The sequence below is a fragment of the Chenopodium quinoa genome, unplaced genomic scaffold, assembly GCF_001683475.1.
Source record: "Chenopodium quinoa cultivar QQ74 unplaced genomic scaffold, ASM168347v1, whole genome shotgun sequence".
In the NCBI taxonomy this organism is placed as follows: domain Eukaryota; kingdom Viridiplantae; phylum Streptophyta; class Magnoliopsida; order Caryophyllales; family Amaranthaceae; genus Chenopodium; species Chenopodium quinoa.
Window position 1 is genome coordinate 1,381,140 of NW_018743787.1, and position 27,147 is coordinate 1,408,286.

At 35.3% G+C, this 27,147-nt stretch overlaps 2 protein-coding genes across 4 annotated transcripts; one reads left to right on the plus strand and one right to left on the minus strand.

Annotated features, from left to right (window-relative positions):
• The first annotated feature begins 914 nt into the window (after nucleotides 1–914).
• LOC110684914 lies at nucleotides 915–5,887 on the plus strand. 3 transcript variants are annotated; one of them, XM_021861349.1, is made up of 6 exons: nucleotides 915–1,340; nucleotides 1,516–1,692; nucleotides 3,468–3,638; nucleotides 3,876–4,115; nucleotides 4,407–4,498; nucleotides 4,596–5,887. In XM_021861349.1, exons 3-6 carry the CDS (start codon nucleotides 3,545–3,547, stop codon nucleotides 5,292–5,294), a joined length of 1,125 nt encoding a protein of 374 aa, XP_021717041.1. In that variant the 5' UTR covers nucleotides 915–1,340; nucleotides 1,516–1,692; nucleotides 3,468–3,544; the 3' UTR covers nucleotides 5,295–5,887. The 3 variants fall into 3 exon arrangements, with proteins under 3 accessions (XP_021717041.1, XP_021717042.1, XP_021717043.1); XM_021861350.1 differs by lacking the exon at nucleotides 915–1,340 and having other exon boundaries at nucleotides 1,471–1,692; XM_021861351.1 differs by lacking the exons at nucleotides 915–1,340; nucleotides 1,516–1,692 and having other exon boundaries at nucleotides 2,965–3,638.
• Nucleotides 5,888–6,027: 140 nt separating this feature from the next.
• On the minus strand, nucleotides 6,028–10,241 carry LOC110684916 (WAT1-related protein At5g40240-like). Its single transcript, XM_021861353.1, has 8 exons — nucleotides 9,806–10,241; nucleotides 9,620–9,682; nucleotides 8,954–9,070; nucleotides 7,437–7,662; nucleotides 7,179–7,337; nucleotides 6,933–7,084; nucleotides 6,284–6,471; nucleotides 6,028–6,207 (listed from the first exon to the last, which is right to left on the minus strand). The coding sequence occupies exons 1-7, from the start codon at nucleotides 9,997–9,999 to the stop codon at nucleotides 6,303–6,305; spliced, it is 1,080 nt and encodes a 359-aa protein (XP_021717045.1). The 5' UTR covers nucleotides 10,000–10,241; the 3' UTR covers nucleotides 6,028–6,207; nucleotides 6,284–6,302.
• Between the last annotated feature and the right edge of the window lie 16,906 nt (nucleotides 10,242–27,147).

Below are 27,147 nucleotides of genomic sequence, written 5' to 3' on the forward strand. Positions count from 1 at the left end.
ATTGTGATTCACTTTTATAATTGTGATTCACTTGCTAAAAAAATATTCACATATTTTTCATATTTTTATTGTATAAAATATAATTCTACATCTTTTACTTTATTTTAAGGTGTTCTACACTTCTACTTCTACATACCTTTGGTCTAATCCGGATTCGAGGCTCAATTCCGAGTATAAATTAAGATTCAAACCTTTTTAATTTCGTTTAAAAATATGAGGATTATTATTTGGTAGATTTTGAATTAACATTATAACCATTATAATATTTTGTAAAACACGTGCGTGACACGACACTTAGGGTTGTTCACATTTACTGGACTGAGCTGAATTGAACTTAACTTAACTAAACTAAACTAATTGGAGCTGAACATAACTGAATATTTTATGAGAGAGGGAAATTAGGAAGTGAACTGAACTGATTGGAGGTAAACTAAACTGAATTGAAGTGAACTGAAGTGATTAGAGCTTAACTAAACTGAATTAAACTGAAATTAAGTAACTGTGAACCGGCCCTTAATCTAGTTTATTGTATTTAGGAGTCTTGTTGACTTGTTCCTCAAGCATGTATCCTCCCTTTTGTATATGTTCCCTTATAAATACGATATAAGTGATACAAAGACTTGATATCTCAATTTTCATTACATGAAATTTGAAGGATAAAATTAATCTGAAGGATTAGTTAAATCCACATATATTAATCCAAAGGATTAGTTAAAACCTACATTTTATAGGAGTATATTGTTATACTCATAATTAGTGTAATAATGTGTACACGTTTAAATGGGACACAATTAATACAAAGACATAAAGCATATGATTCCATCGTTGCATATCTATTGCTTTTTCCTTGCATACATTTTTTAGTTTTCTTATAAACCGACCTTCTCCCTCATCCTCTTTCATTTCAAGGCAGAAAAATTCCTATGTTTATATTTCAATCTTCTACATATAACTTTCCTTTTATAGAAATATTTTATTTTCCTATTTTATGGGAAAAACTTACATATTCTTCCAATACTTTTTCATAAATTAAAATCAATAATTTCTTCATTGAAACATCTAACAAAATGTCTAAGAAATGGGTTATTTCTCTTTTCATATTTCTGATATTTTTCAATGATATATCATTTGTTTCAGCATCTCCTCCTGCGAGTAAGTTAACTCTCTTACAGTTAAAATTTCCTTAATACAAAATTAATTTTATTTTCCGCCTACTTCAAATTTTTGCCTTTTTTCTTGTATGTTGTCAGGAATAGTAGCTGGTATCGTCACTAATGTGATGTCTACTGTCTTTAAATGGCTTTGGTCTCTAAGAACTCCAGTCATTAAGCCAGAGAAAGGTTAGAAATGTACTATACGACGACTCAAATCAGTTCAATTTCAGCTGATGTAATGCATCAGCAGTGCATGTTCTTTTATTAATCCAGAGAAAGTGTTTCCTGCACTGTTCTGATGTAATGCATCAGCAGTGCATGTTACATTATATTTAGACTGATGAATGGGTGTTTATTTCAGCTGTTTCAAGTCGTTCATTGATGAAATTCGAGGCTGGATAAACAGTTGAGACAGTTTTTAATGGAAGTAAGGTTGGGATTGAGCCTTATTCTGTTCAGGCATCTCCAACAGGAGAGCTTCTAATTTTGGATTCTGTCAACAATAATCTTTACAAGATTTCAATACCATTGTCTCGATGTAAGTCTTGATTGATTTTAGATCAGTATTTGTAAATTGAAAACCATTATCATAATTCCATGTAAATGTTAAATTTAAAGTTATTGTGTGATTTCTTCATTATACATCATATTCCTAATTCAAATGGACTTTAGAGTTTATGAGTAATGCTCTGTAATATAATTAAATTAATTAATATACACATCATGCATGCTTTAAAATTCAAAATACTTGTACAATTACCATTTTAAAAGGACGCGTAGAAAATAAAGAGATTTTAAGTATTTTAAGTGGACATTAAACTTCTGGAGAGTTGGCATTATTTAAATAACACAACAATTATATTTTCCCTTAACCATAACCTAAGTTATTTTATTAATCCAAAACTTTTTGCAAGCTCAGAGAATAATTGGTGTAAAGAGTTTGAAGTATATTAGTAGCTTGTTTAAGGGTTAAAGTTGAAACTTGTGTTGTAGTTTATCCTAGATTCTCTTTATTTGTGGCAATTAGTTTTTAAGAGGACTTGCATTTTGTCTAGACCAACTTTTTAAGATGATAATGTCGGGTTACTTTAGTTAGGAAGAAGACTCTTTTTTAAATTGTAAAAGTACAATAAATTACATATCTTGGGAATTTTTTCTATCATTCTTTTACTTTCAAAACCAAATAGTACAAATTTTTCTTCTCTTTGTAATATTGATATGGTTCTAACAGAAAATAAACTCCATTTTATTGAAATGGCAATTTTCATAAATAAATTTACTAAACCATATATACGACTAGATCAAAATTAAAAAAAAAAAAAAATGGGTTTTTCTATATACTAACCCTGTTTTTTTCACTTTTCTACGTTGTGCCCTAACATATATCACTTTCTACACTGTAACCCCAATATATTTTTTGTTTCCATACGGTAACCTTGCTGTTATCCTGCTGTTAAAAAATTCTGTTAGTGAGGCCCACTCTTCATTATTAGTATGTTTTTTATCGATTTGCGCGTTGAAAAATACTCCGTCAAAGGTTTTAGGAGTTGTTTTGGTCCTTAGGGACCGAAATTGAGCTCAAATTTGGCAAAAAATAACGTAAATGCCTCGTTTTTCTTATTAAGAAATGTCTCGATTTACGTGTTCACATTTTAACACACAAAACGAGGCATTTACGTTATTTTTTTGCCAAATTTGGGCTCAATTTGGACCCTTAAGAGCCAAAATAGCCCTTGAAACCTTTGACGGAGTATTTTTCAATGCGCAAATCAATAAAAAAAAAATATTAATAATGGAGAGTGGGCCCCACTAACGGAATTTTTTAACGGCAAGGTTACCGTATGTGAACAAAAAAATATATTAGGGTTACAGTGTAGAAAGTCATATATGTTGGGCCACAACGTAGAAAAGTGAAAAAAACATAAAACCCAAAAAAAATTCTTGTGGTTGGCCACCGCATGAGGATTACTTCATTAGTGTTATGGGGTTATTCAGTCGATGTTACATGAGTTACTCGATCAAAGTAAATCTGAATTATCCTAATTCCTAGAGCTAAATACAAGTGAAAAGAACCTGTTCTTAAGTATCACTGAATTATCAACGAGTGCTTATCACTGAATTTTCCTAATTCCTAGAGCTAAATACATCAATGAGGGCTTATCGCTTTAAATTTTCTTGACAAGCAACTGATGCAAGTCTTTTTAATAGAACATAGGATTAATCATATATTCTATCACTTTTGATAATTTTACATGCAGTAGATGTTTTTGAGTCTTTAGCTTGACTTACAATTTAAACCATAAATCTCTTCAGATAGCAGGCCAAAAATTATTGCAGGATCACCCGAAGGCTACACAGGGCACGTAGATGGGAAACTAAGAGATGCAAGAATGTATGGCCCCAAAGGTTTAACAGTCGATGACAGCGGAAACATCTACATTGCTGACACCATGAATATGGCCATCAGGAAAATCACTGATGCAGGTATCGATTTGTATTTTTGATAATACTTACAGAAATATCTGTTTAGTATACCTGGTAGGGAAAACTTGATCTTTTTGGGTAATACTGGCAAAGTTGATAAATACAAGTCATACAACACCCTTACAGGCACACTGCATAACCATTACTGAAAGTTTCACCTCACACAATTCCTCGTTCAGTGGTCATTGAATCCTTTTTATAAAGACTATGATTTTGCTTTTTTTCTCATTTGTTCAGGAATTACTACAATAGCAGGAGGAAAAAGGAGCCATGGAGGAAGTCATATGGATGGAGCTAGTGAAGATGCAAAGTTTTCTGATGATTTCGACCTAGTGTATGTACGAAGTAGCTGCTCACTCCTAGTCACGGATAGAGGAAACCAAGCAATTCGTGAAATACAACTCCATGAGGCTGATTGTTCTTATGAGCAGCCACCAGTTCAACACCATCAGCAGTCTGAGGAAAACTTATATTTCGGTATAGCCAAGACAGTAGTAACAAAAGCTTTTTCCGTCAAAAATATAAAAAGAAAAGAAAATAAAAATAAAAAAAAGCTTAGAAACTGCGACATTATAACCATCTTTTTCAGCTCAAAAACTTGATTACATCTTTACCTTTACAAAAAATGTTCCCTTCAAGATATAACATAGTTTCATTAAAACGGTTGTGAGGAAATTTAGAGCATTTGTGACTGAAATAGCTTGCTAAAAATTGAAAGTACGACGCCTTCTATCAAACTATTTATGAAATCTTTCTTCATCATTTCAGGCGTAGTAGTCCTTGTTGCAGCTATGTTCTTTGGATACATGTTGGCATTGCTCAAGCAGAGAGTTCAAGCCTTATTTTCAACCAAGAGATCAGTAAAAACCTCAAGACATTACTACAAACTACTGAGGCACCTATTCTAATCAAATCATTCTAACTAATGCTTTTATGATATTCTGATTTTATCACCAGGATCCAAGAATGCAAATAAACAGCCACGCTATCGCAGCACCGTATCAGAGACCTCCAAAATCAGTGAGACCACCACTAATACCCCCGGAAGATGAATATGGTGAAGAGGACGAAGGCTTATTATTCTCGTTTGGAAGGCTTATAATCAATGCCAGTTCCTCAGTGGCTGATGTGTTTGCAGGGTTATTATTTTCGGGTTTCAGAAAGAGGAAAACACGATATCATGATCATCTGAGACATTTCCAGCAACTAAACAGGCATCCAGATCATTCATGGCCTATGCAAACTAATTATGGAGATGAGCCACCAGGACTAGAAAATGTAGAAACTAGGACTTCTATCATGAGAAAACCATACCCCCAACAGCAACTAAGACAAAGCCAGGGTTATTATGAAGAACGAGATACTGATTTTCATCAGCGTCAGGGGATGATTCCTCAACAACAGGAGCTGCACCAGGAGCAGGAACAGGAACAGCAGCAGAAGCCGCAACAGAGGAATATCAAGTCTAATACAAAAGCAGCTGGTGAGAAGGGCTCAGACAAGAGTGAGATAGTATTTGGAGCAGTTCAAGAACAAGATGGACGGCGTGAAGCAATGGTGATAAAAGCTGTTGATTATAGTGACCCTGTTTATAATCACCAAAATGTACGGCCTCGGTTGAATTACATGGGTTACTCATCATATAGCTATTCCTGATCTTAAACAAGTTACAATGTATACTATATGAATTTACAAATTTATAAGAAAGTTTTGGTGCTCTTCTCGGTACAGCTATGAGAAGATCATATATTACGTAGTATAGCACTGTTGTATGTTGTCTAAGTTTTGTGTGGAGAGATTACAATCATTAAGAGGAGAAGATTGTTTTCAGTATAAACTATGATACATCAACTCTTCTATTATCTTTAGTGCCCAAGTATACCACTTCATATATCTGACAAGAGCGTGGACGGTGAAACAAATCACAAAGTAAGGAGAAAGGATCTAGTGTTCTTGGCATAGCAAATACAAGGTCAAGTAGAGTATAACTATACTTCAAATTGGACTTAAGAAGAGATGCTAGCTAGACTTCCACGCACTTGTATCCAATAAGTTAAACCATTATTGTTACCAAGTGTTTGGTTAGAAGGTTTGGGTAACTTATTACTATTTCCTAAAGGTAATGATTTCCACCTATTTTTTACCTCTCTAAGGAAACAATTACCCATATCCTCAAACAAAAAGAAAGGGAGTTAGGTTTAAGTTTTTTTCATGGTTACATCAGACAAATGAATAGGTAAGAGTCAAATGATTAATTTTTCCCCCTATGTTTCTTTTCCACTCCATATCCAATATTCATACCAAACACATCCTAAGTATAAATGAAACAATTATAAATCAAAATGCGAGACATTGATTAAAAGAAGGCCTAGAGGTAAAGAATAAGAATATGATTGATAAAGATAGGTTTTGATTAGCTTGGTTCAAAAACAGGTTAGAATGATAGAATTCACAGAAAAAAGCTGCTAAGAAAATATGGTACTAGTAGTATAGACGGACATAGCAAATGAATCCAGTGGATGGCAGCATACAGGAAGGCAAGCTCAATAACAAAATTTCTACCAGCAACCTGTATTATGAATCAAATTGTATTTTTAATTTCTTATCATATAGAACTTACGGAATGTAGCTCGTAATGACATTACCTTTTTAATTTCAACTGTATCAAGCACTTCCACAAGTGTTGTCATCAGTGTTTTTTAACAAAGAGACATTTAGGTCGCCTGTTGACTCTAACTTACTGACATTGCCAGAAGCAAGATCATCCTTTTCTTTGGCTTGTCCCCAAATGACTGAATAAAATCCAGCAGTAACTGCAACTGATCCAATGACACTGCACACCACATAATAACACCTCAGGAATCAGCTTTGTTGTAGACTTTTTTTTATAATCATATACTATTGCTATATAAGCCTGAAAGCCTTTGTATAACATTGCAACAAATTATTTCAGCCAACTATAATATTTTTAATTTGCTTTAGTCTTGTTTAAAATTTTACAAAAGGAATTTGTTTATAGCTTGGTTTTAACAACAAATACTGAATTCTGAAGTTAACATCAATCTACGAAAATTCAATTAGTAATAGTCCTTCATTTCTTTTCTGTTTTTTTTTTTTTCTTCATTTCTAGCTGAACTTCCTCATAAGGTATTTCCCTCCTTTATCCCCTTGCCCCACCAAAAGGATCACAAAGGAAGAGAGAAAATGGATCCGCAAATTTTCCGAGGCATCTGTGTCAATTGTTAATAGAAATGTAAACATAAGAAAATTAAAGGGAATGGTTATTATACATACCTTCCAAGATAGAGGTTATCCCCTAGAAACACCAACCCCATGATCATTGCAACGACAATTGCTAAAGGCTTGTAAGAAACTACATAGACAGGCCCCTTTTCACGTAGGCACCATGTAATGACAGTATTGCGAAAAACAGTGGTTGTTACTGCCTACAATCAACAAATGATTATAAGATTGATGATTGGAAAGAATCAATCAAATTATGAATATAATGATAAAAATTATGTTACAAAAATTTCTTACTGCATAGATTATAGCAATGATCTCAATCCTATGATGCAATATCCATTTTTTTGGGTCACTCTCCACAAAGACAGAAACAGCAGCAGATTGCAGTGTCCCAAATAAACTGTAGAAGAAGACTAGAGTCAGCTCATCTGGGCATTCCCTAGCGGTAGCTGTCTGAGAAAATAAATAAATAAATAAAGTTAAATCAGTGTAAAAGTCCCGTTCCATGTAGCACTATGCCACATATATATATAGTGAAAAGACAATATTGACCTGAAGAATGTTGCCTGTTGATGACAATAAAGAAGTAATTGCCAAAAGAAGGCCACCAAGAGTCCAATTTACTGGCATTGCAAGAAGCTTATTAGATGCATCGGGAGTTTGAGTTATCAATGGAGGCCCTTTGTAGAGAGTTACCACCATTGCTCCAGATATTGCAACAATCGTGCCTAAGCATTTTGCTTGGCTGCTGAGATTCCTCAAGTCAAGCTTCTCCATCCTTCACAATTGTTGTGTAATTAAACTTATAAGCTTTCTCCTCCATCAAGAGAAACACATGCATAATTTCATGCAGATAAACTATCAAAATCAAACCCAAAAATGGAAGTTAGCTTCAAGAAGCATGCTTAAACAGGTGAACAGAAAGTAAGAGTACAGATTTAAGTGATGAAATTATAATTCCCAGTCTTCTCTATAATTTTACTACACTCTTTCACAATAACAATCTGTTTTCCTTCTACTACTACAACTGCTGCTGCTGCTGTTTTTGCTGCTTAATTAAGGTCCCCAAAAAACGAGCTTGAGAATACGTCCGTGAGCAATAAACTCAGCGTGGGAGATGGACTCCAAAGTGTCCAGGGATGGTTAGGACACAATATCAGATCAAAGACAAAGCAATGTGGCTGCACAATACTTTGATTTGTAGTCATCATGCACTACATCAAGCAGCACCATGCAGACAGTGCAGTTGTTCCATGTTTCTTTGGCCTGCTTAACATTTGTTTAACTTCCTATTAGCATTAGCTGCTTCAATTGGTTTGTTCACTCATTAATTGCTCTCAAAGATGTTTGTATGTATGCATAATAGATAATTTTGGCAAAACAGCCGAAAGCCAATCAGAATAAGCTACCCCAAGCAACTTTATCATTTTGGCTTTGAAGCTGAAATTTTTTATACCAAACATGATTCATGGCTACTTGATCGCATGGAACTCCCACATCCAAATTTAGCACAACTATTAAATTTGTGAAGATCCAGTGATAGTAGTTTGTGAAATTTAGTAGTGCGGTTTTTGAGCACTTATAGGTTAGGACCACCGATGATTTGGTAGTTTTAAGGGTAGACACCATTCAATAATTTTTCCTTCCCACGTGGTTTTCCATTGTCAATTCTCCTTCTGTGAAGCTTCAGCCTTCAACATATGACATGAATAAGTATTCCTAATACTTAGCCATATTTGTTGTCCTCATGTTTGCAAGTATTCCTAATACTGTAATACATCATTTTTATTATATTTATTAAACAAATCAAGGATAGCTAAAATTGTGCCCTCTTTGAAAATATAACAGAATCATTTACAAAAAGATACAAGACCCCAATTTTGTTTATGAATCACATATCAGTGTTAATTTGTGAAACATCTTATTCAACACCAACAGAAGCAAAATTTGAACTCACTTCTTCATCAAATGAAATCTAACTCTAACAACAAGTACCCTGTCATTTTCTTCAAGTTGATCTATATGAAAGTAACAACAATAATAATCCAAAATTTTATAGCAATCCTTACCTCAAAATGACAGCTAAGATGAATGTGAAAACTGGAATAAGATTGCCAATAGCTGCTGCTAGAGTTGGAGAACTATAGCTTATGCCAGTGTAGGCACATATCTGCAACAAACAAATCCTGCCATATATTAGAAAAATCAAAAAACTCCTTTATCAACCAAAAAAAAAAAAGGTTAATAATTCTAACACATCTAATTAAATTTTCAAACATCTAAAATGATTCTAACAGTGAAATTTTTTTACCCATTTTTTTTATTTACTGAATTTTGCACTATTTGCATACTTTATTAATATTAAGGCTCGTTTGGTTGAATGTAGGAATTGCAAATTCCTTGGAAAATTAATTTCCCACATTGAATTCCAAGGAAATTCTAAAAATTGTTTGGTTAACTCATGAAAGTGGAAGAAATTCTAAAAATTATTTGGTTAACTAAGGGGAGTGGAATTCCTATGGGAAGTTCCACTTACCTAGGCCTAGGTAATTAACTTCCCCCATTTTGTGGAAATTCATGGGAATTTCTACTTCCTATGAATTTGTTAACCAAACAACTTCAAAAAATTTCAATTCATAGGATTTCTAAATTCCCGTGTTTTTCTTTGGCAACCAAACAGCCCCTTAAGAGATACAATTCATACAAATAAAGACCCAAAAATTTATAGAACTCACCCAATTAATCCAAGAAGAAAGAATTTATAAAGGAGTGAAAATGTGATCCGAACTCCCTTCCCTCTGCATAAAACCAATGAATTAATAAATTAACAAAATCAATCACACCCAATTATCATAGGAAATTAACAACAAAAATACAATTAGAAAATCAGGAAACTAATTAACCAAAGGAAAATTACCAACCTGAAAATGTTGTACAGAAACACAGGTAGAAGAATAAGGGTACCAAGAGCATTGTAATAAACAATGAAAACAAAGTTGCTCATTCCTTTGACCATTGCTGCTTTACTAAGAGTTGATAATCCAACTTCAACACATTCCACTATTATCATCACCATAAATGGGGCTGCCCCCATTATCATTGACATCCAACTCATTTTCTCTATTTTTCAGGGTGAAAACTGAAAACAAATTGAACAAAAGAGAGATTTTTTTGGTGATGATTTTATGAATTGAATTTTCAGATGACAATTTTGTTGGAGTTGACTGTATAAGAATTGCAAATGAGAAATCTGGCGGATTTGAAAGAGATTTTATTGGTGTGGGCCCGTTGGCCGTGGGGTGGTGGGTTATATCTGTCTTTCAATGTATCTGATTTTATTGATTTATTTTGTGGTAGAAAGAGCGTGCTCTAATACCGCATTTGTCAATTGAGGTTATGGGATGGACTTACACTTAGTATTCCGTATTCGTTTTCTCATTAGATTAGTTTCCATTTAATCTTTTATCCAAATTAAAATCGAATTATTTATCAATGACTTATCACGCCTACATAAGTAACAAGATAAATAATAAACCAAGGGACAGATTAATAGATATAGCCACATACATAATTGATAAAATTGAACTTTAGTATAGTTAATACATCAAATTGATTAAATTGAATATATATATATATATATATATATATATATATATATTATTTTATAGCATTACAAATTAAAAATTATTACACTCATGACTCACCAATTTAAAAGAAAGTTCTTAACGACAAATGAAACAAATGTAATTACATTATTCGACATAATTATGTTTAAATAAATAAAAAAAAAGGAAGGTCGATCATAAGTCAAGTTTAAAATTATATTTAGTTTGAAATCATGTTTGGTTAAAATCAGATCGGATAAATATCAAGTTAGGTTAATATCAGTTTAGGTCAAAACTTATCAAATTGAACAAGTATATTTTTTGGGTCAATTTCAAGTTGGGTTGAGTTTAGGTAAAGTCAAATTGGTTTGAAATTTAAGTCAAGTCAAATCCTTTTGGGTTGAGTTGAGGTCAAGTCAATCGATGTCAGGTTAAGTTTAGATTGGGTAAGTTTCAAATTCGGATTGAGTTATTAGGTCACTTAGAAGTCGGGTTTGTCTCCTAGATTTCTTAGTCAAATCAGGTCGGTTATAGTTCAAAATGATGTTTTTTCGGGGTCAGATCGATTTTGATACCTTTATACATATCTTACCTTAGTCTTTCTTGGAAACAAGGTCAAATTTGGATTGAAATGTGTCAATTCTAATGACTATGATAGATTAAGACTTATTAATTTTTTACCGAATCCGAATGCAACCCATTTTTGTGGTTAGAATAATTTTTTTTTTATTTTTTTTACTTGAAATCCGATTTATTTTGAATCTATTTGACCCGTAAAGTTGCGAGTCAAGCCTGACTCGACTCATTCACTTGTTTTTGTGGGGTTTTCTTTTTCATAAACATTAATTATCCTAGTTGATGTACTGGTCAAGGATGGCTAGATGTGGCTTAATAAGACCAGATAAGGTACATGTACAAGCAAGAAATGTTACTTCCCTCAAGGGTGATTCGAGGAACCCCCCCCCTTCCGTAGCTTAAGTTAGTGAGTGTGTTAATGAGAGAAAGTGTGCTTAAAATGATATGTTGTGTGAAATTACAAATTGTCCAAGTCCTTTTCAGTTGTACTTTGGTCTTATTTATAATTATACAAATCTCTGATTGAGTGGGATGAGTCTCAACAGTTTTTCGACTTAAGCCATGTTTAGCTCACCTTGTCAGAACCTTATTACTTATTTTAGATCAGATTAGATAAAATTAGTTCTGTTTAGATTAGATAAAAAAATTTAAGTTATAAAATGTAATACTATGGGAGTTCCCTTATTTAAATTTCCCCTTTCATCCTTACTCAAAATCATTAATTCTGGAAATAACCAATGTAATACTGCCATCTTGACAATGGTTAAGACATTTCACACTAACACAGTTGAGGTTTCATTTCAAAAGAAACATACTATAAAACCAAAAACCAAATAACTGAAAGAATTTTAAACAAAAAAAACCAACTTTAAAACTATAGGGAATATTTCAAGCATCCCACACTTGAGCCCCACTGTGATCATACACTTAAGTATTGTGGCGTCTAAAGGGAAGGAAGCTAAAGTAAAAGATTCGCCAACAAGTTTTAGGAACTTGTAAACCGTTCACATTGTGAAGGTTGCACCCCTTCATGATCCATGAGATCGCTAATCCATAGTGATCTGGAACCATGACTGGATATTCGGGGACGAAGGTACGAATCCAACATAAAAGAGATTGAACTTGCCCTAAAAATAGGTCTCTACTTTATTTTTCTCATGTTCATGAGCGCTTTTTGACTAACACACAATAAATAGGTTAATCCTAAACCTGTTTATCTATGTTGGTTGAATATTAATGCACAAACAAAACTATTATTAGCGATCACTTGAATTATAATCATATTAGCCTAAACAAGATTATTAATTACCTTATTAAGCGTGATTACAAATACAAATTCCCTTTAAACATGCATAAAAGGCGTGATCAAGCAATAACTATAACAATAACAATGTAATCAAGCAACATAATAACGAATCATCATAATAACCACATTAACAATAAAGCATAATATTAATAGCAATATCCTAGGCATGATATTAACAAGATTAATAACAAATCCTAACATATCACTAAACAATAAAGATCAAAGCTTTATTCCTAACATGATACTAACATGATATTAAAAAGAATAGGAAGCATCATACATGATATTAGAAATTTTAGTTAATACCCTAAACATGATACTAGGAATCATAAAGACATCCTAACATGATACTAGGAATCATAGATAAATTAAAGCATGATTTATATATCAAATAATAATTAAATTACTTTCTTGGGTGCCTCATATCTCTTTCTAATAACAAAATACACGCGTTAGTAACTTCAAGGAAAAAAATAAATTAAACAATTAAATTAAATAATTAAAATAGAGATTTGGGACCAAACCCTCAGAATGTATTAACCTTTCACATCTAGGGTGAAGGAAACTTCGAACTTGGATAGGTGTGTCTAGAACTTGTATATGCGGAATTTTGTAAGAGGGGAGGTTTAGAAAGAGGGAGAAAGAATAAGCTTCTAGCTTTATAGAGAAGAGAGAATAGAATTAGATGATTGTTGATGATTGTGAATGATTAAAAACAGGGAAATACAACCCTATTTATAGAGAAAATTGTCCAGAAACGATAGAAAAGAGTTGGAATTCAAATTGAAATAAAATTGGTTCTGTCGCCGAGCTGTCGCGCACGACAGACTCTGTCGTTTGGCGCTGGGACAGTTTTTGCGGATTTTTTTTTTATCATATCTTTTGATCAAGAAGTCCAAATAAGTCATAAAGTATGTCGTTGGAAAGTTCATGAAGTCTACTTTATAACACAATTAGAATCAAATTAAAATCTTTTGTAGAAAAAAATATATGGCCGAAATAGTGGAAGGGTGTCAGTTTTCGGTAGAATTTCGTATTCCTTTCATATCTTTTTTGTTATAGCTTGAAATTAATATTATAATATATCATTGAAAAGATAATTTCAAGATCTATCCAACCTTTTAAGATTTGGATTAAAATTATGAGGTACGAAAATAATATCTGAAAATATTCCATTTCGCACAGAACAAGAAAGAGAAGTTTTATTCAATTTCGAATTCTTTGATCTTATCTTTTTTAAAAAAGGATAATTAAGATCTTGTAGAAACTTATAGAAGCTTCTAATTAATCCTAATTAGTTTAGGAATGGGATTAAGCCTTTGGACCCTCCACTGGGTCGTAGGAAAAATCCGGTTTGGGCCCAGTTTAGTATTTTGGCCATAACTTCCTCATTATTCATCGAAATTGGGCTTATAATTTATCGTTGGAAATTTCATTTCAAGCCCTATCCAAATACACCATTATTGGACCCTTATAAATAGAGCACATTTTCAAAAACAGAAAGAGAGATATTTTAATAAAAACAATCGCATCTATCACTAGACTTTTCACACTTTCAATGCGTTCGACAATCAAGCGACGTGAAAGGTATTCAACCGCATCTATCAATAGAAAGTTAAAAATATAAATACTACCTCTATTACATATATTATATGCAATTTTAAAATTTTGTATATCTCACAATATTACCCAAAAGTTGCAAATAATATGTGACAGAGGTAGTAACAATAATTCATAAATAATCAATAGGAGAAGTAATGAAACAAGTAACTCTCTGCATACATCTTGTTATTCTTTTCTGGTCATTATGATTCAAATTCTTGCTTATTTCTCTTTATTTAGTCCGTACTTAATACCCACATTAAACGAGTCATTGTACCTTAGGTTCAATACAAAAACAAGACAAACACAACACAAGAAATCACGAATTAGCAAATACATATGCACCTATAGGACTAACACACTAACAGGAGTATCCTAATAATGATTAATTAAAACATGCTTGCCACACAACAAGTTAACTTTCCTTAACTTATTATTCCAGTTAACTTGCATTGAATTAATTAGTTTTTGATAACTAATCGATTGAATTTCCTTGCCTTACATAGCCCTTTAAAATATTGGGCATATAGCTAGGGAGCTAACCAATTGCAAGTTAGTAACAACTATCTTTAAAAAGAACATGTATACACTATTTTCTAATGGAAATTCCTCTTGCTAGTACTACACTTTATAAAAAAATTAGTTCCTCCGTTTTTATTAGATCGATGCATCACTACACTTTTATCATAATGAAAGTTCAATTTAAATGCATCACTTTTATTTTTAGTTAATAAACTAGTTTGCCGCCTTAGTGATGCCCCGGGTCATGATATGAATAATACAACCTTTGGTTCGTATTTTTTTTTTAATAATACAATCTTTGAATTGTTGACCCGGGATAAACCTAGGACGTTGGTAACAAGATTCCCTTATTAAAACAAAATTTGAAAAACTAAACCAACCCTAGGTAAAGGGGCTAGTCCAGGTTGAACCAAAGGGAAGGCGGTATTTGCTAAGGTATTCTGAAATCTTAAAACGACGGGTTGGTCTATGCTATCGAATCAATTCAAAGCTAACAAATGGAAATCAATTATCGAAACACTAGGGAATTTAGGATCCACATGCACTAATGATAAACTTGCTAATTTGACGAGAATTTGATCAATCAAGAAGTGCGAGGGAAAACGATATTTGTAATTAAAATTACTCAAAGAGCTATTTCCTAGGGTCAAGCTTAGATGTCTCTCAAATGACTTCAAAGGAAAATCGTAAATAAAGATCAATCGATAATAATAGCTTCCAAATCAATTGTTCGTGTAATTGAAAACTATTATGCGATCTAGAATGATCATCAAGGTTAGCTACTCCTCTTCAAATCAACACATGCACAAATTTCATCAACCAATTTTATAACATCATCAAATCAACCTAAACCCCCAAATTAGCTATAGATTATCACTAATACATGCTTCACCATATCCCTAGCAAAGGAAATAGTCACTACTCATGGTAAAATTGAAAAGCATAACAAAAGTAATCATCAATTTCATCATCAACATTGTAATCCAAATATCAACGATCAAAATCAAGCTAAACAATAGAAATTCAACAATATATCAAAATCAAACATAAAATTGCATTGAAAAGGAAAGAATTCTTACAAAACTTTGATTAGTATCAAAGAGGAATGAAGATCTCAATATCACAATCATCAAACACCAAGTTTCTCTCACTAAAAACTAAGAACAAATTCTTCAAAATCTAGAGCTTCTCTCTCTAAAATTCTAATCAAAGTCTAATTCTAATCTAAAAACAAGTGATTCTCTATTTAGAAAATTAAGGAAATCTATACATAGTAAAACTAAATAAGGAAAAGTTAGTTCGACATCCAAAAGATACATCAAAAGGCGCATCCTCTCATCCCTAAGCGCGGCCTCAAAAAAATGGGTACGAAATTAGGGGAGAGAGAGTGACGTGGCCGCTCCTGGCTTATGCGCGGCTGCGCCAACCACCTGCGCGGCTGCTCCTCCCTCGCGCGCGGCCGTGCCTTGGAGCAGGGGAGCTTAGCTTTTTCCACTCGGCGATGCCCCCGTGCGTTTCACATGATGCATGTTGCGGAGGCAGTCACTTGAGTCCTTTACGGTGGGTTCAACACCGTCTTTTGATGTCCATGCGGCATGAGAGCGCGACCTTGAAGACTTAACTAATGCACTCCAACACCTTTAAGATTTAAGAGGAGGACATCCCAAGCCTTGTATGCCCGAGAGAGCACCAATGAGCTTCTCGAACATCACTATTCTCCTAAAATCAAAGAAAAGCAAACAAGTAAAGGAGAAAATGCAAAATAAACTAAGAAAATCAAGAAAATAAGGAAACAATTAAGGAAAATGCAAAATGGAGAAAATACAAGTTAAACTAAATAAAAAGAGATGTAAAATTAATGGAAAAATCATCCTAAAAGAACCTAAATAAGCTAGACTTTTAACCGTCCTCGAGCAAAACAAAGCAAGAAGAAATAAGATGAAAGACTTATTAAAACAAGAAAAAGGAAAGAAAGAGATATGAATATACACTAAGACTCTCTTTCGTAGGAATCACGGTTGTTTTTAGCTACAACAAGCCCTTTAAACCCCAAAGTTGCCAATGAGGATGAGTGAGGTCTTGTGAGGGTATCCAAAGAGTTTGACCCATAACTCTTGAAGGAAAAATGAGGCAAATCATTGAAAGAAAGTAAAATAAAAAATGCAAACAAGTAGCTAATGAAATGGAGTTTTACAACTGACCAAATGCAAGTGAATAAACAACTTTTTACACAATAGCGGTATGCACGTTTCAAAATATCTAAGGTTGATTGAAACATAGGATATGCTAAGCATAAAGAAATAATGAAACACAATTCACCTTCATCTCAAAACATTTTTAACACATTCTACCAACTAGCTTCAAATCCACCTTTAGTGAGCATCTCAATGATTCCTCGATGGAACCGGAAAAAGAAAGAGATTTAAGGTTACTCGACATCTTGACTAATGCAAACAGCTCTATAGGCTTGACCCACATCTCCCTCCACCGACTTGTGACTCAACCATAAAGGTCAAAAGGTCTTGAGAAGGGCTGTAATGTGACAGGTCAACCTACTAGTCGACTCGAAATATGTCAAATCATAACTTGCATTGATAAACAACACTTTCACATTCATACAACTCTATGCACAAAGGTCGGAAGGTCTTTAAAGCTTGTAATGTAAGGCTAGGGTAAAGGGTAGGAATCATTTGGGAACAAGTGAGAGAAAAGCTATGCTTAAGGGAGCAAATCCTAATAAAGCCCATGATCAAAATAAATAATGATCAACATCTCCTACATAACCAACTCTAACATCAACCAAATATACTCCAGTCATAATAAACAATCCCAACTGTTATAATTTCACTCATAAAAATATTATAATGAAGAAATGGAGTGAATAAACAAACTTTATTTCCAAACTTGAATTTTTCATTGAAGCTCTATTTTTTCTTTTGATCAACCTCCAACTAGAACATTTGAACATTGAACACTTTTACTTTCTTTTTGCTTTTTTTTTTTCAATTGAAGTTCACTTATTTTTTTTCACTTTTTTTTTTTCTTTAACTTCTCTTTTTTTTTCATAACATCATGCTTTATTTTTTTCAAGAAAATATAACTCTCAAACTCATCAAAAATAAACATGATAAAAAAAAAAACTGCTTCTCAAAACCCACCCAAATTGTGCAAATAATAAGCACACTACAGACTCCCTCACCTCACTCACTAATAGCTCCCCCAAGCCAAACTTGGGACTAGTAACCAATGGGGCAAAAATAGGCTTGTAATGTGGCTAATGAAACAACAAAAAGTCAAGGCAACAACATGGGTAGCAAAAAGGGAACAAATGTATCTACAATCATCTGAAGGCTACCTACAAGAATGAACGCCTTCGTCCTCCACAATGTGCATAATAATGAGTTATACAAATATTACTTATAGTTGCAAACCAATACTCAAATTCATTGACATACCGGGAACTAACACACATTCCTAACCAAATCACTAGTCAAGCACTATATTCACAAGTAATTTGGCAAAATTGACTCATGTTAAGGTTTCAAGGTAATCAAACATCAAATCATGATCAACTAATCCACAATGCTTATCATCATATACCAAGGATCAAAACAATTTTCTCAAGTAAGGGGCACAGGGAAGCATGATTTACAATTCATTGGAACGTATTTTTGGATTTTTTTTTATTTTTCAATTTTTTTTTGTATTTTTCATATATTAGAAAGCAATAAAACTGACCTAGAAAGCAATAAATCTAACCTAAGAAAAAACACCAAAAATAAAAGAAAAGAGAAAAAGAAAGATGCCAAATCCAAAATCTCCCCCAAGCCAGAATCAGAAAATGTCCTCATTGGCTCGGAACTAGCCCATCATAGCTAGTCCTGATCATCCTCATCCATCGAGCCGAAGCCTGCACCTCCACTGCCACCTGCACCACCTGCACCAGAAGAGCTACCACCAAAATAATCAGCATGAAAACTCCCCCCGCCGGTCCCCCGAAAGGAAGGTCCTGGCCGTACCCATGGAAGGCAGAATAGTCAGTGTAAATACCATGGGCAGTGGGATCCCTATCGTATCCCTGGGGTGGAGGCTGAAACCAGTCAGGGTAAATAACATCGTCGGGAATGTTGCCCCAACGAGCATAATCATCATACATAGGGTAGAGAGCTCTACCCTGGTTCCTCTCCAGGTACCCTAACCCCTGGTCTATAGAGCCTACCATCCTCCTAAGGTCAGTGTGGGAACGCTCGATACGTCCTATGGCCTGACCGATACTGTAAAGGTCCCAAACTGGGTTAGAGTCAACATGGGGGACGGAGTGAGACATGAGAGGTGGAGAAAACGCCACCTCAGGTTGAGGCTGAGGCTGGGGTGGTGGAACTAGTGGTGGTGGTGCTTGCCCCCTAGCGTTGGCAACTAAATGATCATATGTGTAGGATGGTTGCCCTGGGGGAAAGGCGATCAAGTCAAGACTAGGTAGGGGAAAGATGGGCAAAGGCTGCTCGCTCCCAGTCCTAATACACCAAAAGGGTGTCTATTCGCTATCCGGTCATACCCACCCCAACTCCTTAAAATACCTAGCAGTCATATAGGTATCTGGTCCACAGTTGGTCAGTTGGTGGGGTCCATCCTCTAGAAAACCGACCTTTTTCACTACTATTCGAGTGATAAGGTCTCCTATATGGATGGGGGTGGGAGATGTGGTACTGGCCGTGGCATGTCTTCTCAGATGGTGAATAATATACCTACCTATGTTCAATTTCTCGAACCCATACACATAGTGTCCTATGACAGCTAGTTCGTTAGTTTGGGCGTTATGGGGCTCGTTCCTACCTAAAAAACACAAACCCGCAAATCTTTGCCAGATTTTTGGGACAGGGTGATAAATAGGTTTGGTACTAGCATGTTGGGGGTCGGGAGTAGGCAAACCAGTCAGAGCAAAATAAATGTCACCCATTTTATAGTCCGCATGCCATTGGTGAGGTAACTCAGAATCTAATTCAAATAATTTACAAAATTCTACATAAGTTGAACTAATATTCCTATTGTTCAACCTAAAAATTAAATTTGGCCCATTTCTACTATTTACAACTTTTAAAGAAGACAAGAATTCACAAGTTAATTCTCGGTAAGTAGGATAATGCATATCAACGAATTTTCTCATGCCAATGTCATTTAAAAACTGTTTTACAAAATCCTACAAACCAAACGATTCTAAAGTAGGGCGGTGTAACCACCGTTAAGGAATTACCTCGCTCCCGACTAGGTTTTCTAGCCGCTCCTTTTGCTCCTGGCTAGCGATACGGATCGTCGGCCAGTACGGGAGTTGCAAATCAGGATCATATTCCTCCCTCGAACTAGAACTCCTACCGAAAATGGACCGAGCCCTCTTTGAAGCCATGGTAGAAATGGGTATGAAATTAATTTAAAAGAAATTCGAAAATTTTTATATAGAAATGTAGAGGATGAAGAGGGGATTACAAATATGTAAAAAGTTTTGGAATTGGGTGAGAATTAAAGAAGAAATCTTAGAGAGAAGGTAGAGAGAATTTGAGTTGTAGAGAGAGAAAGTTATGAAGGTAAGAAGAAATGGAGGAAGAAAGAAGAAAAGAGAGGAGAAAAAGAGGCGGACGCCCCTCGCGCCCGGTCGGGCGATCTGGATATTCTAATCGAGCATTCCTCGCGCCCGGTCGGCCGGTATGTCGCCCGATCGGGCGATCTAAGCCCGAATTTCCTTAGCTCTCGCGCCTGGTAAGGGCGATCTAATGTTCAAATTTTCGCCACTTCTCGCGCCCGGTCGTGCGGATAATTTTGTCAGTATACTACGAGTTTCGCGCCTGGTCGGGCGAAATCACTCAATTTTTGGACCTAGCTCTCGCGCCCGGTCGGGCGAGCTTCGCCTGATCGGGCCCAAGGCTAATTGACGATTTCACTTGATTTCTTCTTTTCTTCAATTTCTGGCTAACTCTTTTCCTTCAAAACTGTACAAGAACTCATAAAAATCGTTAAATTCCGTCATCTCTCCTCTCATAAGAAAAAAGAGAAAAAACTAGTCTAAACTGTATTAAAAATACGAGTTGCCTCCCGCAAATCGCTGGTTTATCTAGGTCCCGCACGACCTTCTTACCAAGTACAAGAACTAGGACCCTTGGCCTAACGCTTGATCGGGCAGTTTCTCACCCGGTCTGGTGGTATTTTGGCTACGACGCGGCTTCCTGACATGCCCTGTGGGACGCCAATTCATCTTACCTGGTGGATCCTCCTTGACTTGGGTAGGGGGTTCTTCAATTCTACGCACCAAAGATCCTTCTTTGATCGAGGGTTGCTTCAAATTGTCATTGCATTCAACACTTGCAACTCGATCTGGTGGAACACTTACCGTAGGCTCAAATCGCACTACTTGCTTGATTGATTCAACCTTTTCGTCCTCAAAACCAAGACCAACAGTGTAGAGGGCTCTTTCTATTGCATTGACTTCCTTCTGCCATTTGTCTATCTCATCTGGAAGGGATGCAACAAAAGATACCGCCTCCAAGGGATCTTTTTTAAGAGCTTGGGGCTTGTAAGAATAATTATAAACCACATTGACACTAAAGCATTTCTCTTCTCTCATGGGGCTTTTAGGAGTATTATTAAGATTAAAAATAATTTTATCGTCCCCTACTGATAGTGTTAACTTGCCACTTCTCACATCTATAATTGCTCCTACATTGTTAAGGAATGGTCTACCCAAAATAATTGGGGTTTGCATATCCTCAGCCATATCAAGAACAACAAAATCAACAGGTATATAAAATTTACCTACTCTAACGGGAACATCCTCTAAAACACCTAAGGGGTATTTGAAAGAACGGTCGGCCATTTGTAGAGTAATATTAGTAGCTTTTAATTTACCATATTCAACTTGGAACACACAGGTAAACGCATAACACTAACGCTAGCACCCAAATCACACAATGCATTATCAATCATTATATTACCTATATGACAAGGGATAGAAAAACTACCCGGATCTTTTAATTTAGGTGGAGATTTATTCTGAAGTACGGCACTACACTCTACAGTGAAAGCTACTGTCTCTACCTCACTAATATACCTTTTTCTTGTCAATATTTCTTTCATAAATTTTGCATATGAAGGAATTTGTGTGATTAATTCAGTGAAGGGAACTGTTACCTTGAAATCTTTTACCATCTCCAGGAACTTACCAAACTGCTTATGCAAGTTTGTCTTCAAGTGACGATTGGGGAATGGAAGTTTGATAACTGGCTTTGGAGCATTATTGCTCTTATCTGGAGTAGCCACCTTCTCTGGAGTCGTACCCTGCAATGTAGAATTAGTCATATTTGTACTATGCTTTAGCCCTGCAGGGCTATTAGCTACATCGTCAGGTTTAACGGATGATCGAGATAGGATAGGTTGTTAAACTACCACCCTAATCAAATTAAAAATTTATAAAGCCTAAACCTACACTAAGCTAGTTAGTAGCAAGTAAAGGGTCGAACCACTAGGGAAGCACGCTAATTCAACATCTAATATCACTAATGCAAGAGTAAAAAAAGGGGATTGTTTTGTTGGTTTTGTTGATTGGAGCACTAAAACTACAAGTAAGAAGATGATGGTTAAAACCAATAGAAAATGACGCTAGGGATTCGAGGGTGTCCAATATGATTAGAAAGAGGAGGATAATGGTGATTATCATGAAACATATGCCAAATAACACAAGGTTCTACCTAAACAATTCATTCTCATGCAATAGTCTAGGCAAATCAATGAAAGAGGTCTCCCCTAATAAGGATCATTCTAATGCATCCTATTAGTTACAATCAAATCAAGAGAATAAAGAAGCACAATCCATAAAAACTCCACTTTAATAACTCATTCTCATGTAATCATTAAAATAGAGGTGATCCTACTCTAATTCAAATCACTTTCATGCATTTAAACTAGAAAACATCAAATAGAGTGCAACAATAATCCCAAGCTAATAAAAATCATGTCTTTCATCAATATATGTCATAAGTTCAATCCAACCATCATCATTCATCCAATATCAAATCATATCTTCCACCCCCTTCCCCTAGCTAAAAGTTTAGGCTAGAGAAGGGAGATTAAACATAATATCAAAACTAGAAATAAACTCAAGAAACTCAAAACAAAACATGATTGAAATCAATGAAATCAATAATAACTAGATAAACTAATAAGATCGACAAAAATAAGTAACAATAAAACAAATAAATAATATTAAAGGAAAGGAGAAGAGATTACTAAAGAAAGGATTGAAGAAAGATGAAAACTTGGATACTTTCTTGATTGATGGAAGATTAAAGCTTGAGCAAAGTTGAATACAATAAAGGAAGCTTGAATAACAATCTATTTTCTCTCTCTAGATTAGGCTAATGTCCTATGGAATTAGTACTAAATTTCTTTCTATTACAAAGAGTCCCGTCTATATATATGTGGCTCCACCCAAAAGAAAGAGACTTGGACAACAAGGCGCAAATAAATCATAAACCCAGCCGTGTGCGCCCGCACAAAATGTTTGTGCGACTCTCAGCGTAGTGCGCGACCGCAACTTTAAGGGTACGAGGAGAATGAGCGCGCCCGCACATGAGGCATGTGCGCCCGCGCATCGGTGTGTGCGCCCGCACACAAGTCGCGCATAGGGTCGCGCAAACTCTCTGGTTTTTCTCTGTTTCTTTAGTCTGGCTGTGCGGGTTCTGACAGGGCTGCGCGCCCGCACAGCCTCACATGTGCGCCCGCACAGAAGCCGCACAACACCTCGCACACAACAGATAGCTTGGCTTCTTGATATCTTCTTTCTTTCGGCACATAATACCTACAAAACCAAAGCATGGAGATTAAAATAAAAACAAAGCGAGAAGACTAAGAGAAGGGAAGATAAGGGAGAAAAGGAAAGAGGAAGCAAAACTAAGTAAAAATGCTTAGAAAAAGGGCCAAACAAGCGCAAATGAGGGGAAAATCCTTAGATAAAAAGGATAAAAGAGTGGCATAAATGCCACTCATCAACGGAATCAAGATTAGCGTTATTTAATAAAACAGGTTCATCAACTCTGGGCATAGGGGGCCCTTCATAGTTTGAACCACTCCGTAGAGTAATTGCATAGGATTGATCAGTAGGTCTTGTCGGTTGTGCCGGCAGAGCTCCCTGTTGGCGGGCTTGTAGAGTAGCGGAAAGTTGCGCAATTTGATTATCTACAATTTTATTGTGCGCTAGGATTGAATCAATTGTCGTATCTCTACTCTCCATATGCTTCTGCATATTGACCAGCATCGTTCTAATCTCTACCAGAGCAGGATCGGAAGATGAGGAAGGTTGTTGTGGTTGGTTCTTCTGGCCAGCATTGGGATGGTAATATTTTCTGCTGCTGTTACTGTTGCGCCTGTGGTTCTTGTGGTGGTGGATTTTGAACATTAGTACTCCGGTAGGAAAGGTACGGATGATTTCGATACCCAGGATTATAGGTGTTGGAGTATGGGTTATTTTACCTATAAGCTTGAAAGGCATTAGCTTGCTCCATGGAACTCCTACAATCTTGTTCTCAATGACCTATAATTCCACAATTTTCACAGAAAAGCCTCATTAGCATTATTATTAATTGCAGAAACATTAGCTACATTAGCAGTGCTAAGATTATCTAATTTTTGGCAGATAGAGGTCAATGGAGCTTGCAAAAAGGATACAGAGTCAACACTATGATTTCCCTTGTTAGAAAAGCCTCTAGGATTCCCATATTGGGAATTATGTATCGCCATATCTTCAATAACCTGACCTGCATCATCAACATTAAGATTCATAAATCTCCCACTAGCTGCAGAATCTAAAATTATTCTAGATGAATTTCCAATGCCATTGTAAAAGGCTTGGATTAACTGCCATTGTGCTAAATTATGATGGGGGCATTCTCTTTGTAGGTCCTTAAACCTCTCCCAAGCCTCATACAAAGATTCATCGGCTTCTTGGAGAAAGTTCTGAATTGCACTCCGTAGTACGGCTGTTCTCTCTGCAGGATAATACTTGTTATAAAAATTCAAAACAAGAGTTTCCTAGTCAGTTATACCAAGTGCAGTTCTATTTAAGCCATTAAACCACAATTTAGATTTTCCAGTTAAAGAGAAGGGAAAGAGAATCTCCCTGATTAGGTCTTGTGTGACCCCGGCTTGCCTGGTAGTATTGCAGTATTGACAATAGTCGACAATGTGAAGATTTGGGTCTTCACCCTTGGCTCCACTAAATTGATTCCTCTCTATCATCGTTATAAATTGGGGTTTAATTTCAAATTGTACCCCATCAAGAGCCGGAGTGGGAGTGAGATGTGGAAAATCTGTGAGCTTGGATTGTGAGTAATCACTAAGCTTCTTTGGAGCCTTCATCTCTGATTCTGGATCTAATGATACCTCTGAATCGCTAGAACTAGTTGGAGGGTCTCGGTGATTATTATTATCGCCAGAATCCGCCAGGATTTTCTTGTAAAGGTTTTTCTGTCTATGGAAGGAACGTTCGATCTCAGGATCGAATGGGATGTAACCTGATCTGGAACACCTGGGCATAAACAAAAAAAACTAAAAGCAAATATGAAATTTGCTTCAAAGAATTAACGTTCTCTGAGATAAAAAGAAATAACCTAGACTATAAAAATAATCAGAAATAAAAATAAAATCGTTTCCCAGGCAACGACGCCAAATTTTGACAGGGTAAAGTCGTATCCCCAAATCAAAAGTAATTCCTAAATCCTCTAACTAATGTAGATAAGGAAGCAGGGTCGAATCAATAGAGAAACAAATCTTTTTATTCCTAATTAACTAATATAATCTAGATTATGAAGTAACCAATATATAAATTTGAACCGAAGATTAAGAGTAGGGGGAAAACAGTGAATAAAAGGATCCAGGGCATAGGTTCACCAATAAATAATATTCCAGGGTTGAATATAATAATCATTCATCAATGCATAATTAATCAGATCATAAAGGGCTTTCGCTACGTATTACAATCACACAATTAATTTACCGGTATTAAATCTCATCTTTGGAATCTTGACTTAACCATTTATAAATTAACCTGCCTATTGAAACTAGACCTAAACATCAATTCTCATCTGTCGAATCTCGAATCAATATTGTCAAACTCATGCATAAAAGATCAGGCTTAATCTAGTCATAGAGCATTAAATCAATCAATAGGAAATTATTCTAGCTTTAACAATCAACAACAATAAATTACCCCTTCATATTATTTATGGATCCCCATAAACCCTAGAAATAGAACTACTCACACATGATAAAAACTAAACTAATCAAAGCAATAAAGCAAGACATAATCAAAGGAATTAAATAAATAACTAAGACTAAGAGAAGAGAAATAGTTACCAAATAAATCTGGAATTAAGGGTAGATTAATAACAAAGGTATATGAGAGAGAAAATCTATGAAAAAATTAAGAGAGTAAAGAAAGAGTAAAAGAGAGATGCTAAAATCGTATTACGGCGGAGTATTTATACTCCGTACAAATCCTAAACTAAAATGACGAAATTAACCCCTAATAATTACACGCGCCCGATCGGGCGCGCCTTTTTGCTCTTGAGGTTGAATCTCGCGCTCGGCCGGGCACGTCACCGGGCGCTGACCTTTGCTTCTCCCGCCCGGCCGGGCACGCCTCCGGGCGCCAGCCTCTTTGGCCGGGCGGCTCTCTTGGGCCACTAATTGGACTACGATTGGGCTCTAATTCTTCGGGCCAATATGGGTTTCCTTTTGGGGTCTTGAATACTCGGTCCAAATGCCCCGGTATCACCTATACCGAGCCCTTAATCACCATTTCGATGGCTTTAACTGGCCCTGGGCTATAAAAACTGGTCGTGCTTCTCCTATGCTCGTGATTGCTCTAAAATATCTCGGAAAATTACTCTAAAAGTGTAAATCCCTGCAAAAGTCAACCAAATCTACGAAAACACTAGAAAACACCAATTAGTAATAATAGTGGCTCTAAAGAGCCGAAAACACTACTAATTATGACCAAGGGAGGGGGTAAAATACTATATAAAATAGACACATCATAATGTAAGGGAAAAAAAGATGAAGGTAGGTAAAAATTTTAAATTTGATGGTATACCTAAATTGTGAAGAAAAGGGTGATAAATCCTTAACACCATAATCAAGCAATCATCAAACAAAAACACCAACACCCCCAAGCTTATTAAAAGCCAAAATCACAAACATATATACAAAAAGCGTAAGAATGCTCCCCCCCCAAGATAAAATGAAGTATTGTCCTCAATGCTTAAGATAGGGATAAACATTTACATCAAAATATTTTTGAATGTTTTCATTTTTTACTTTTTATCACTTTTGCCAAAGCTTTTTGAATTTGCTTTGCTTTTTCTCATTTTTTCATTTTTTCATTTTTCACATTATTTCATTCTCCTCCCCTCTTTTAGCAGTGGACAACTTTTTCTACTTAGCACTTGCCTTTTATTCACATGATATTTACAATATAAACTTGCATTCATTACAAGAACCAATATAAAACTCTTCCACCATATACTCCAACAAAATGATCAATTGCTTCACAAAAACCAATAATGGAAACAAGAATGAAACAAAAGTCTCAAAATCTAAAGATATGGCTTGA